Source organism: Diceros bicornis, chromosome 39 (assembly GCF_020826845.1).
Source record: "Diceros bicornis minor isolate mBicDic1 chromosome 39, mDicBic1.mat.cur, whole genome shotgun sequence".
In the NCBI taxonomy this organism is placed as follows: domain Eukaryota; kingdom Metazoa; phylum Chordata; class Mammalia; order Perissodactyla; family Rhinocerotidae; genus Diceros; species Diceros bicornis.
In genome coordinates, this window is record NC_080778.1 from 16,775,898 (window position 1) to 16,791,155 (window position 15,258).

Genomic DNA, 15,258 nt, shown 5'->3' on the forward strand with positions numbered 1-15,258 from the left:
AGGCCAATGAAAGCATTGCTGGAAGCATTGTTTTATTGGCATGTTTTTCTTCTCATGTTTTTCTTCCGAAGTATTTTCAATAAATAACCTAAAATGAGAATGCTCTTGCTTCTAGAAAATGACTTTTTTTTTCCATTTCAAATGAACGTATCATCTGAAAACAGTCTGCTATTTAGTAGAAGAGGCAAAATGTTCTCTCTAGAACAGCAACCTGTTTTTCTCTTAAGGAAGAGAACTTATTTCTATTCCATGCCTACAAGTAAAAGAACTTTCTGTTGTCTCATACTATTTCTCACAAGCAGAGCTTCCTGATGCAGGAGCGATGGAAGGAGCTAGATCAACAACCCTCTGGCCAGATGCTTGGTAGAGGGAATATTCTGCTCGTTGAATTAAGCCCTGCTTTTCAAATGGATGAATAGATTTTTTCTCTGAGAGTGAACAGGAGTCGAAAGAGAGTGCTTTGGCTTCACTGAGAAATCCGCAAATATTTCTCAGAATTTGTTAGCATGGATGGTGCCAGCAAAACAGAATTAGACAGTCCCTTGGAAACTGGATAGTCTTACAGAACAGGCAATTTACATTGTTTCCTGTAACATCACATCTGCCTTCCAGCGATAGTCAACCTCACTCCTGCAAAAACAGAGACCCCAGGAGGAACAATATATGTCAAACACTTCTTTCTGTCTTCAGCCTCTATTTTTCCAGCATGAGCATTCAAGCAGCACTAAACGAAGAAGTGCATTCCTAGTTGACACAGAGGACATATTTTGTGTTTTCTGGTGCCAAAACACACCAAAGAATTAGGTGCTAGAATGGAAAATGAGTTTTCTCCATTTCCTGATTACTTTCACAGGCGTTCTTATTATCTTTAACTTTCCTCTTGTAAAATACACACACGCAGACACACACACACACACACACACACACACCAAGAGAAATTACTGGGATCTTTATTTATATCTTATAATAACCTTTATTTCTTGGTTTTCACAGGAAGAGATGACTACATTAAGTGTTTGGAACTCCCCGCTGCAGGATACAGGGAAACACTGGAAACTGTGGGTAGGCTAAGCATGGTAAGGATAAAATTAGGCTTCAAGCATATGACTACCAGGAAAGTTATAAACTACTAGAATCCAGATATCATGGGTTGTCAACAGGGAGTAAAACACGCAGTAACTCTTTTTAAATAGACACAAGATAGGAAATATGTCTTCTGCTCACAAATGTGGGATGGCAACTCAAGCAGGTTTTTATATTCCTATAATCACTCAACTCCACTTGCCAATACTAATGTTTGAGTAATTACAAGGAAAGACTGGGGTAAATGCTGTCCTCCTGATGGCCTCAGAAGGCACAAATGCCTGGATTTGCAAAGAAGTATTGAGAGAACAGGACATCAATATCAATCCCAGATAAACCTCTGCCTCCAGTTAGCAACGTTGATAATCCATGAATGAAAAGACTACTTGGGACTTCTGGCTTTCCCTTTTCCCTATTTCTGTGCAGATGTAAACAGCCCATGGGGGTGGCTGACTTTTCAAAGTTAGTATTACAAAGCCTGAAACACAAATAAAAATGATGAAACTGACAATCATCTTCCGCTTACCAGCTCTCAATCAAACACTTAGCTTTGAAACTCATGGATTTCTACATTTTGTTACAAAAAATGTTTACTATGTACAATACGACGGGAAAAGAACAACAGTGAGATCAAAGAGTGGCTGATGCTAATCAGAGAGTTGAATGTTATCAAAGGGCTTGGGAGACTGCAAGGCAAAAACACTAAGAGTATCCTCAGCTATCACTCAAAGGCCGTCTTCCAGATGTGTAAAATTTCAAATGAGCTTTTGGTCACGATGCTTTTTACCGTTGTGAATACATCAATGTCATCAAAAGCAGTTGTCCTCTAACACCAAGAGGATAATTTAATAATATTGAAATTTTATAATATTTAAGTGAACATTAATAATTAGAAAGGTATAGAAAATTTTATATTAGAGATCATATTTTTTAATATTTTATATTATTTATATAATTGATATTTATTCATATATTTTTCTAATCATTAACATGCATGTAATTGTTCTTAAGTGTACTAAGATCTTGAGGATTTTCCTCGATAGTGGGTCTAGTTATGGAAAAAAATAAGATTCTCTGTTTATCCTCATTTGGAATTTAAAAGTTGCATAACATGTTTGTGGAGTATAAGTAAAAGTGTAAGTATAAGCCAAATGCATTTAGTAATTTAAAAGAATCTTTCCAAAACAGATGGATATTAATTTCTGCAAAGTCTAGAAGGGACTAAACCAGGAATCGATGAGTAGCAATGAACAAGAAGTGAGTGAGTTTGATGACAAGAACAGCTAAAATGACTATCAGAAGATGTGGATTCTCCTGACTCTGCCATGAGCCTCCTGGATGACCTTGGTCAGCGCAAGTAACAAACATTTATTGGGAATCATGGAAGACTTTACACATTCGAGGTAACAAAAAGATGAACAAGATCTGGTTCCTGCTCACAAGAAGTTCATGAGCTTGAAGGGAAGGGAAGGCATACACTCATAACTTGCATATCACAGAGTGAGACAAAAAGGAGAATAAACCAAACCCAATGACAATTTAGAAAAAGGAAAGACTACTTTCTGTCTGAAGAGGAGAGAGTTTAAAGGAAGATTTTACTGACAAGTCACGTCAAATGAGCCTTAAAGAACATCACAAGATTCTGCCAAGGAATCCTAAAGGTAGAGGGCCTTTTAGAAGCAGTGGAAGAGAAACTTGAAGTATGAGGTAACATTCATAGCTCCCAGGCTGAGTTCGGTGCCCAGATGTTTTTAGCCTGGACAAGAGCTCACCAGGTTCACTTCATCCCCAGAACTCCCTTTCGGACACACACCTACTGGCCTTCCTCGATACATCATCTGACCGGCTCTGCAGATGTTTGTGTCCGTGACACCTGTAATAGGGATTCATCATTATCAAGATAAGAAGTCTAGACAGTACCTTCTAAAGAATTGAGAGAGCCAATGAAAGCTGAGTCAGAAGAATCAAGATCACAGCTGTGCCTTAGAAAGAAATCTCTAGCAGCACTGCGGGGAATAGACTGAAGGAAAGAGGGGCAGTGGCCAAGAAAGAGAGACAGTAGTGGAGAGGTGATCATCTGGAGAAGGGATCACAAGGACCTGTGCTGGGGCAGAGGAATGGAGACAAAGGAGAAGTATGGATTTCAGAAATGACTTGATGGTCAACTGGATAATCTGGTGAGGGAGGGCGTGGGATCCATGGCTAATTTATACTTCTTAATTTCAGTGTCCAGGTGAATGTTGATGTCACTAACAGAGAGAAGAAAAGAAAAGGAATAAATGTGATGAGGAAGATAATGTATTCACTGAGGGATATGGTGAGTCTGAAGAGCTTATATGACATTGAAATAGGCAAATCCAGAGTCGCGATTCTCAACAAGGGACGACTTTGTGCCTCCCCTCCCACCACATACAGGGGACATTGAGAAATGTCTGGAGATATTTTGGGTTGTTATCACTAGAGAGGGAGGTGTTATGAGCATCTAGTAGGTAGAGTTCACAGATGCTGCCAAACATCCTAAAATGCACAGAACAGTCCCTCACAAGAAAGGATGATCAGGCCAAAAATGTCAACAGTGTAGAAGCTGAGAAATCCTGATCTAGAGGTACTAGTAACTTCACATCTGGAGTTTCAGAAAGTAGGAAAGGATAGAAATGAGAACTTTTAGTCACTCATACTGCAGTGAGAGATGTGAGAGAAAATTAACCACATTAAGAGTGCATCGAAAAGAAAGAGAAGTAGGTGGCTGATAAAATCCTAGCCAATATCACCTCACCGGCAAAACAAGCTCATTGGGGTGAGGTAAGGTCACAAACACTTTCATATTCAAAATGCAGTGATTTGATGACTGTTCTCTGAAAGCGAGTACCCAAGAAGACAGATATGAATGAGGTGGTAAATCATGGAGCAGATCAGTTCAGTTATGATGTCCAGAAAACCTAACACTGAAGATACATTCCAATCTGTAGCAGGGAAACATTGTATGTGGTCTAAGATTTTCATCCGCAAATTTGTTATAACTTGGTCGCAGAACCACACTACTGTAACACAAGAAAATTAAATAAAGAGGAGGAGGAGAAGAAGGAAGAGGAGGAGGAAGAGGAGATGGGCGAAGAGAAAAGAAAGAAAGAGGAAAGCAATGGAAACAGGAGAAAAGAGGTGGAAAGGAAAAAATAACAATAGAGACAAGGAAAGGGAAGGGAAGGAGCACCGTAGGGACATCCTCTACAGACAGAATAACGGTGTGAGGGCAGGTCTAAGAAACAAGACTAGTGGCCATCCTTGATAATTTTGTGGAACTGTGATATGGGAATACATTCCACAGAGAGCAAGATCTGCGTCTTGAACGGTATCATCACTGTTTTTTCAAAAGCTGTAGTAACACTAAATGACAAAACAGTAACCAACACTTGTACGATTCTCCAGTACTTAAATAAATTTTGCTCTCACTGTGCTCCAGGGGGCTCGGCAGGTGTAGGGAAGCCCAAAGCAGGACAGGAGATGGGGAGGTAGTGTGCTCCAAAGCAAAAGAAGGCACGAATATGCATCACGGGCAAGCTGGCAGCCTTGGACTGCTGAGCAGAGGCAAAAAATAGTCTGCAAGAAACAATTAGGAGATGGTCCTTTCCCATTCAAATGGTTACGTAGCCCACAAAGTCTACCTGGAAACAAAAGGCTACAGTAGCAAATCAAAGGATGCATGCTGAACAGCAAAGAGCGCGGAGAATGTGTGCACAGGACAGAAGGCAATATGAGGGTGCCAGAGCCAGTTAGATCTTAAATTCCAATCCTGGCTCCACCATTAGCTAGCTCGATGCTTTTGTAAGGAGCAGAATGTCTCTGAAATTTAGCATCCTTTCTGATAAAATGCGAATGATCAGCCTCCTAGGAGTGCTGTGATAATTAAATGAGATCACATATGTGAAGCATTTAGCACAGCAGCTGGTAGCGGGTAGGGACTCCGCCAGTGGAAGGTGCTGTTGAATAACATCTGAATTCTATTATTCTAAGCAACGACCGAGAAAGAAAAAAACAATAGGACTCGCGTTCCAAGTCAACCCAAATAGAATACATTAAATAAGGTAGCACATTTGAAAAGTGAAATCTTCATTTTCTATGAAAGGCAATTAACTTTTATGAATTTATAGAACTGGAAGCAGCCTTCAGAATTCTGGTCAAATTTCCTCATTTACTGATGGGAAAATTGGAGAAGGTAATGAAAAGGCTGTTGTAGTTTGGATGTACATGGGCCAAAAAATATTTTAATTAAAGGAAGGTTATTCGTCATTTTTTTGGATAACACAAGATGAAGGTGGGGTTAGAAAATTACAGTTCATAGTTTTATAAACACACACACATATACATATGTGTACACATACATATATATATACCTCTATGTGTAAATATACACATACATATACATATATATTTTAGAAATAATAGCACTAATCTGGGGAGATGTCTAGCAAAAAGCTATCCTTAGCTTTCTGTGAAATTGAATAGCCTATACCACCCAAATTCCCCCATCTGTAAAGTAAACATATCTAATAAAGTTCTTGGATGCTCCTTGGAGTCCTGAATATAAAGGAGCTGCAGAAATAAACTGGTGATCACAAGGGATGTGCTTCCCCCAAGCCACAGCCAGGTCACTCACCTGTCCAGGAGCAAGTTAGGAGCAAATAGGAGCTTTCCTGGGTGCTCCATGGAGCGCCAGACAAGACCAATCATCAGGATCTCAAGCCAGGCACATTCCAGAAGGTGGACCTGATCATGGAGGGACAAATCCACAAAGCCTGAAACAAGATAAGAAAAACCTTGCCGACTTAAAATGAAAAGTAGTCATTACTGGTGAAATGAATGCAACCAGGGATTTGAACTGGCAGGGTCTATCTTCCATTAATAACATGTAATAGAAACACACTTGATAGGAAAGTCAAGTAACTATTTTTTAAACCTAGTATGTCAATGAATTTTCATGTGGCATTAAGTTTCTCAGGGCTGTAGTGTCACAGCTACAGAAATACACTAAGTTAGGCAACCCACTTAGCTTTCTATGAAGTTCTCTACTTAAATAATGTTGAAATTTGTATTCTTTTTACTTAGAAATGTCTGATAGCCCTATGTGAGTATGATATTTCATTTCTGTCTCAGTTGAAGGTATTTAGGTGCAAAATATTTAAATTACTTGCCTTAAACCAAATAGGAATTGGAACACAGGCAGGAACAAAGTCACTAAATTTCTCTTTCTTTGCTTCATCATTAAGCTGTTCTCTTTTTTTCACAACATGGAAAAGAAAGGCTAATGAAATAGCATATGTAAATAAATCACTTGGGGGAGAAGGAGGCAGATAAATAAAGGTGATATCATGATGACTTCTGTAATAAACACAAAATGCACCCTTGTTTTCTAGTGGCTTATTGGGAGATTAAAGCTTTTTCCAATCACGGACAATATGGTAGATGCCTAATAAGAAGAAGAATGAGAAGGAAGCGAGGGGAAGAAGAATGAGAAGGAAGCGAGGGGAAGAAGAAGAAGAGGAAGAAGGAGGGAAAGAAGGGAAGACCAATTTATGGAGCCCTTACTATGGGTTAGAAACAATGTTAAGTACTTCCTGTACAAATTTTCTTTAATATTTATTAATGCAATAACTCTAAGAGGTAGGAGCTGATGGGGATATCATTTCAAAGATAAGAAAACAGATGTTCAGAGAATTTATATATTTGTTAAGGTCAGAGACGGGAATATAATCTCCAGAACCTGTGGCCTTGACCACAATTGACACTACCTCTTATAAGCTGCAATTATAGAATTTGGATCAAGTGACTAAGTAAATACAACCACATAAATTAAGATATGCCAAAGGGAGAAGGGCAATAAATAAACAAGACAGTCGTAAAGTTTGCTGCTTTCTAAATCAATTCCTGTTGTTTTGCCCTGAGGTATCCCATCACTGTCTATTTCCTCCCTCTCTCTCTCTCTGCCTTCAACCCTTTGTTCTCTTATATTTACTAAAAAGCCAAAACATGTTTCTTTTCCTTAAGTAGTCAAGTATTGATGGTTTGCCTACTGGATGTTTCTTCCTGAGGGTCTTGGAGCTATCACAGGATCAGCAGTAAACAATGAGCTCGTCATCTCTTATATACTTAAGGGCCATCTTTCACATAATCCCCCACTAATTAAGTGATGATCCACGTAGAGAAACCCAAGCTAGAGAAACACCTCAGAGTCTATGCCCCTCTCTAGCCATCACCCCATAATCAAGTCTTGCCAATTCTATCTTTGACGGAATGCTAGAATTCTTTCTCTCATTATTATATTCCCACTGCTATTATTTTAATTTAATTCCCAAGAGCCTCTCACCTTCCTGTCTGACTTCTTTAACTCACCATAATTATTTTGAGACTCATCCATGTTCTTGCATATGTGAATAGCTGATTCTTTTTATTGCTGAGTGGTAATCCATTGTATGGATATATCCAACAAATAAACACAATTTGCTTATCCTTTCTTTGGACATTTGGGTTGTTTCCAGTTTGGGGCTATTAACAATAAAGCTTCTATGAGCAATCTATGCACAAAATTTTGTATGGACATAGGCTTTCATTTTTCTTGGGTAAATATTAAGAGTCCAATGGCTGGATCATATAGCAGGTATATTCAAAAGTGTTTGTTCCATTTTACATTCTCACCAGCAATAGGTGAGAGCACCATTTGCTCCACATCCTCACCGATACTTGGTATGATCAGTCTTTTTAATTTTAGATATTCTAGTAGATGTACAGAGGTATCACACTGGCACTGTGCTTTTAATTCGCATTAATGACTGATGATGTGGAGCATCTTTTCATGTGCTTCTAACAGATCATTATCTTACACTATATTTATATTAATTATGCATGTATCTGTAAATCCTGCTAGACTGTGTACTCATTAGAAGTACAAGATCCATGATTCTATCAAATCCTGCTTTTTTAAACTCCAAATTTATTTCACCTCTGCTACATCACTCAGCCATGCCAAGGCCCAAAGCAGTGTAGTGTTCATCAGAACAATTGTCTTCCCATTGAAAAGAATGGGTTCCACTCACATAAACCAGGATTTGCAGCTGGAGAGAAAGTGGGCAGCTTTGTTCATAAGGAAAACTAAAGGATTAAAAAACAGTGATTGGGTTTCAGTTCTCCTGGGGAGAAAATGGTACAGGAATCTTTTTTTACAGCCTGCAGCTATTTACCTGCAGAGGGCATTGGGTCAAAATGGACTGGCCTTGCTCTGGAAGAAACGCTGCCTAAGGCAGCAGGAAATTTTCTCTTTCTCAGTACCCAGTGTCTAATGGGATACACCAACTCCGGTAAGCAGCACGTAAAAGGAAAAACCATAGGAAAGTTTTAATTCTCTAAGATTTCACCCCAATCTTTTGGGTGAAGTCTCATAATAGCAATATAAATTTACATTGCAAATTAAACTTGCTTTCAGAAATGTTGACATTTAAAAGTGAGGGCTTTTCTGTTTTCTCATGACATTCCTTGTTTTATGTGGAAAAAAATATAATTACATGATAATATCACCCATGATGAAACCTACACCACGTTATTCATTCAATACCCTCCATAAACCTGGAACAATCACACAAGATGAGATTGGGGGTCTCTCGCAAGAATTGCAACTGAACATATAGTCAAACAATTTTGGAAACCAAAGGAGCGCTTTCTGGTGGAAACTTTACATACTAAACTGAATCATACTTTTTAATTCTCCCTTCGAAACTTCAGTGCTATTTAAGTCTGACAGTTTTAGTGGTCTTTTGGGAGGCTAAGAAGCTCACCATAACCGTTTGTACCACACAAGTCTGGTGATTATGAAATCTGTCTGAAGTATGTCAGTTAGTAATAGTTTTCAGTCTGAGTATAGCAGAATTGCTGGGTCCTTCTGTTGAAATGATGTAGATCTCTCAAAAAGAAATAGTCTATTTAATTATCTTTTTCAGCTGTGCATATTGGCTGCAGACAAGGCATATTGTATCTCCTGCACAGTGTCCTCTGCAAGTTCCTGGGGCAGGGTTGGGGGGAATATGTAAAGAAGACTGTCAATTAACTTTCTCAATGGATGTGAGGGCTACTGAAGGAAGTTATTAGATGGAGTGTCTCCTTTCTTCCACTGTACTGATCTCAATATTATTTTAACCATACAGGAACTAAATGCCCTTTTGGTGTAGATTAATGTCCATTAATACTCTCAATTCATAACCAATAGAGAAAAATAATGTAATAAATTCCCAACAAAATTACATTGGGCCAACTATCTACAGACATCCAGTTTCAATCCCTTGGTTTATTTTCCTCATAAACAGGAAGGATGATCTAATACGCAATTTCAACCAGATCTGCTATAGTAACTTAGAGGCATTCAACAAGCAAATTCCGTTCTTTCTCAAACACTTGAAAGTGTTGCCAATATGAAGATGGGAACTAGAAGCTCCTATGAGATGTGAGTAAAAGCATCAGTGAAAGATTTTCTTACAGATGACACAGTGAGAGGTGACTCACCCCCCATCACTTGGGGACTCTCGTCTTAGTGACAGTGACAAGGGGGCTGCGGGCCTGTGGACGCCACACCAGTGAGACAGAAGGCATACCTCAAAAGCAGTAACAATAGTTTATTGAGACCAGGTAAAATCAGATATTCAGAAATCTCATTTTATAAAATAAAATTTTAAAAGAAAGTAAACATGGGTCTTTTTCTCTGGTCTATTTTCACGGGTCTAGTAATAAAGTATCCAGAGACAGGATATACTAGAAACAGATCAAAACGCCTCGTCCTACTCCCTACCCTCTGTATGGGCAGGGATCTAACGAAGTCGAAGGCAGCCTCTTTCATAGAAAAAGACCCTCCCTGTACATACAACCAGCTCATTATTTCCAGCCTCATCACCAAGTAAAGACATTCCTGCCTCTGTCCTCTATTATAAAGTAAATGTTTCTCCTCCAAGATTTGGAGGAGAAGTTTTGACTGTGAAAGGAGTTCATGGCGTGTCTTTCTCCCCTCCTTGAGCCTCATGAGATCCCAAGCCCTCTACCCCACTCTGCTAGGGACAGCCATACAAATTGCTTCTTTAATGCCTTGACACACAGGAGATCCCTACAGCCTCACCCACTCTTCCTGAGTATGGCAAGGCTCTTAGAAATGATGTTGAAAGGTGTACAGAGATCCTTAGGCAAAATGACTAATATGGATGCTTGTAAAGTTCTGCACTGCTGTGGAGCAAAAGATAAATCAGAGTGGCTCTTCAGTAGAAACATGAGAAAAACAAGCACTATTGTAATTACATTTCTTATTTCCACGGGATCCAGTCTATGGAGATGGAACTTGATGCAGAAGCCCAGTGAAAGGCAGTTTCCTCAGGGGCATGCTCTCTACAGAACTAGAAGCCAGGTGGTTGGTCCCTTCAGTAAATCTACTGGAAAAAATATTAGTTTCCTGACCTTCAAAAAAATTAATCATGTTTTCGGTCATATGATGAGCCCAATGTTCCACAAAATGTCAGTTATGAAATCGCCCGTTGTATTCTTTCTGTATTGCCTTAACTCAATGGAAGAAGATTTAAATAATTCATCTCTTTTCCCCTTGATGCCAAGGGGAAAATAGAATAAGAAATAATGGAACATGAGACTGTAGCACAATGACAGATACAACTTGAATAAAACTTGGGATTTCTGGGAGAAAGCCTATAGAATAGATAACAGCAGAAGAATCTAGATCCCAGTTCAAATGCTAAGCAGTCTTCATGTCCTCCATTTTCTAATATTTTTCTCCAGAAAATAGTAACTTAATTCCTTCCTACGGACCATGTATCCCCAGTATAGCTGAATATGACCTTCCACTCTGCAAACAAAATCTTGGATTCTCTTTTTTATATGCAGTCCCATTACAGAGAGACCCATTAAAACTGTGAGTCCCATTCTATACCATGTTAAGATGTCTCCAATAACATACAAGCATTGAAAAGTTCTTTTTTAAAGAAATGAGTTTAATTCACTTACATAATGTCATGCACAACTCTTACCAAATATATGCCACCGTTATAAAATAAAATAAATGCTAATGGAGTATCACTTGTTTAGAAATATTGAATCACAAAGCAAGACTATGGGCCTCCTCTGGAGCCTGCCCTATGTCACCATCCCTGTGTGGATTCTGGTTTTCCTCTGCTATAATGAAGGAAAGTGTGCGCAGGCTCCCCTCTGGCACAATACCACCTACCCAATGATCTTAAGCAACCTCCACACTAAATATCCACCTCGCCAATACCATGCTGATGCTTTCTTGAGGCTATAGCAGTCTTCATCCTCAAGCCTGATGACTTTCCCAACGTGGCACTTTTTGATTGTCTGGAGGATATACCTCCCCCCACCTCCCATCCCCCACCCCTGCTACAGAACATGGAGGATGGAAGTAATGAAAAGAGTAAGAGCCAAAAAGTCAAGTAGACCTGGCTTGAAATTCTCCTGTGATTCACCACCAGTTACTTAAGATCTTTGAAAGCCCTTCCCATCTGTAAAATGCAGATGGACTGACCTACCACGTAGGGTTACTGTAAAAATGAGGGAGTTAGCAGATGTCCCAGAGTACCAGAGTTGCTACTCAATGAATATTCGTTCTCCTCCCAGCTTCATCCCAACAGGCCTGCAGCTTCTGCCCAACAGAAGGGGACACTACTTCTGCAAAGCACCAAGAGAAATGTTTTGGTTTAAGATATTTTAGACTTAGAATTTCAACCTTAAATTGGGCATTTTGTGTTTGCCCTAAGTCATGATGTCATATTGTGTTTTCTGTTTATTTTTTCTTTTTATTTATATATAAAAATAACCTAATAAAAAGGATAAAAGACTTCCTGGACATCAAACAGCTCTTACAAAACAACGCCTTCATGATTTAAAAGTGGAGGGAACAAGAGCATGTGGATTATATTTTTCCTAAAATACATACACGAAAAAATGAGAAAAGAAAGCACGTTTGGGGTTTTATTACACTCAAAGCATTTCAAGATGTTTTACAAACCCAGATTCCCGCTGTATTTGGACACCCCCAAAATAAATGATCGATGGTTTTCTACTGAACTCAGCAGACTTCTGCTCTGTGTTTGCTGCTCCTTATTTGCCTTGGGATAGGGAAAATGAAACCTGCCCTGTGGTGACTACCTGCCTTGGGAAATAAAGTGGTGTTCTCAAGGCAAATACTAAGCAATAAAAACCAGTGGTAAGCGAAGAACTGGATGTGACAAATTTGATATTTTAAAAATATATCACATTTAGCGTAGTTGACAGCCAATTAATTTGAGTAAAGATTGAAGAATTCAGTCCACAGGTTTTAAAATAAACAAAAGTACTGCTTTTTAAAATTAATAGTGCATACTTCAAATACCCCTTATTATGATGACCACATGTTGAAAGAATTACAGATGATGAAAGTCATGATATCTAGACAAATCCACAAACTTTCCAATTGTGACAATGCAGCCTGACCAGGGCACCATGCTTTATTAGACAGAATATTATGAAGACATTTATGACATCATTACCAGTTCCTTTAGAACAATGCAACAGAGCTTAACACATCTTACTCTAAGAATTACTTTTACCCATGCAGATTCAAAGGTGGTGTTTCTATAGTACATCCAAAATATAAACTAACAGCGTTGTTTGTGGTAATTCCACTTTTTCCTCCATTTTTATCTAAGTGAAGAGGAAAAACCAACAGAGAGCTTGCTTAGAAGGATCTGAGATATTTTTCAAATGTCTCTCTTACAATGCACACACGATGTATAATATAAATACAGAAGACCATTTTTCCTCTGAAAAGGTCTTAGTACAATGAATGGCCTACTCATTGTAGGCTACTCGCTAAGGAAGGAAATCCAGAGACAAAACTGGTTTCAAGTTTGCTCAACAATTGCTTGGTTTCAAACCCCCTCCCAGAACTACATTCAAGGAACTACACTCTTTATAATGCTCCTTTGAAAAATTATTAGACGTACCCACAGAAGTGTATTTAGTCTCGACTTCAAAAGTATTCTAGTTTTTCCCTGCTCTGGACATCAGTCCACATTTATTGTTTAGTCCTCATACATGCTTCTGGGTATGCATTTGTGTGTGTGATATATTATGGTTACATTTTACTCATTTACCAGTATTTGATTATGTCTACACATCAAAGTATAGGAGATAAAGAGTGTATGGAAATAAACTACCTCTAATCTTGAGAGGTAGTTATAGAACTTCTCTGATTAGAAAGAAAAATGGAAGTATTTTGTAAAGGCACCTCAAGATTTTAAGGCTTAGAATTATATATTGTAGCATATATAAAATAATTATAATACAAAGAAGGAAATGATTCTTGACTTTAAATATGAACTTCACAAAATATTTCCCTTAACATTTACATAGTGATTTAGTTTATCACACACCTTTAAATGGCTAGATAGGTATCTTCTTATTTTTCAAAGGCTGGATACGTCTTCATTCTGATCACAGCATGTATGATCTTGTGAAATGCTGAAAATGTTCCTCTAAAAAATTATGTTCTCAGTTTTTGTAAGTTGATACAAGAAAATATCATTGCATCTTTGGTAAAGGGGTGGATGAATGTACTGGGTTGCATTCCTCATGTAAGCATTCATTTATTTGGCAAATTTCTCTCCAAATTTAGTGATAGGAAAAGATTTTCCTCTCCCAAAGAATTGATGTGCTCCTTTTTGTTGGAAAAGAAGAACAGAGCTTATTACAGATTGCATGAAGCCCTATCATCAGGAAGCATAGACGTTAATACAACATTCAAAAGCAATAACAGTTTTACCCGCTTCCTGGGAAAATTATTGCCTAACTCCTACTTCTTCTGACCTCATTTTTTTTTTTACTAAGGAGGATTTGCCCTGAGCTAACATCTGCTGCCAATATTCCTCTTTTTTAGCTTGAGAAAGATTAGCCCTGAGCTAATATCTGTGCCAATCTCCCTCTATTTTGTATGTGGGTCACCACCAGAGCACAGCAGATGAGTGGTGTAGGTCTGCACCTGGGATCTGAACACAGAAACCTGGGCCACCTAAGCAGAGTGCGCTGAACTTAACCACTACACCATGGAGCCAGCTTCTGACCTCACTTTTGACTGTACTATTGAATTACAAGGCACCTCATATCAGACTTTGCAAAGTAGAGAGAGGAATAAATCATTAAAATATATATATTTGTTTTCACACACCACAATTATCCTTTTTTTCCCTCCACTTAACAGTAAGTAAGTTACGTGACAACAGCTAAGGAAGTAATCTGTCAGGAGAAAAGAATTAATCTCACAACTATATCTGATTCCAGAGAGAAAAATAAGTCAAAACTTTCAGATATGAAGATCAGATTTGGGGATCAAAAAAAAATGTCCCTCAGAGAAAACAAAGCAGATGGCAACTCTACCTTGTTACCAACCCATCTGTATTACACTCAGAGTCTTGGTTTATGAAGAGATGGTTGTCATGACAATAAGCATTTGAGAAGAGTTCTGGAGAACCTGATGGATTTAAGAGTGTCTCCTAGCTTCCCAATTTTCCAAACACACACAAAAACCCAACCCCCCCCATCCACCAAATAAACAACTCTATTACTTCTTGTATTGGCTACAATTATTCTATACTGATATTATAAAATTTTGCACTCTCTCATGTCAAAATCCTCCTTGGAGGGACAGAAGAGCTCTTTATCTGATACAGCACAGCTTGAAGGTAAACTAGTCTTTTATTTTTATTCAGCAAAGGCTATTGTATTAACTACAGCTTAATTTTTTTTTTTTTACAAGCTCAGAAAGAAATCAATTTCGGCTTAAATAAGAAAGGGGAAAAAAAGTAAAAGAAATTATTTTCCAGTTTCTGAGAGTAGATTGCAAACTAAAAAAGGAAAAAAATTAATAAACTATAAAGTAAAGTACTTAAGACAGTCCTTTGACGTACTTATCAAATGGACAGGAAGGCCAGCAGAGCAGAGCGATTCTAAGTTCCCTGATAAAGAGCACGAACTGGCTGCGTTTAAAAAGTCAACAAGTACTTGTACTTTAGAACATACATTTTTTCCTGTCTACCTTGGAGCAGACCTACAGAAGCATTTCAAATACTATTGTCATCAGTCTGAGTTTTC

The 15,258-nt window shown here is 38.3% G+C and overlaps 1 protein-coding gene across 2 annotated transcripts in view; it reads right to left on the reverse strand.

Annotated features, from left to right (window-relative positions):
• ESR1 (estrogen receptor 1) overlaps positions 1-15,258 on the reverse strand; it is a 253,330-nt gene that overhangs the window by 62,763 nt on the left and 175,309 nt on the right. For both annotated transcript variants that reach the window (XM_058534133.1, XM_058534134.1), the window contains exon 5: positions 5,738-5,876. In XM_058534133.1, coding sequence (XP_058390116.1) covers positions 5,738-5,876 — 139 coding nt within the window. The remainder of the gene's footprint in view (positions 1-5,737; positions 5,877-15,258) is intronic.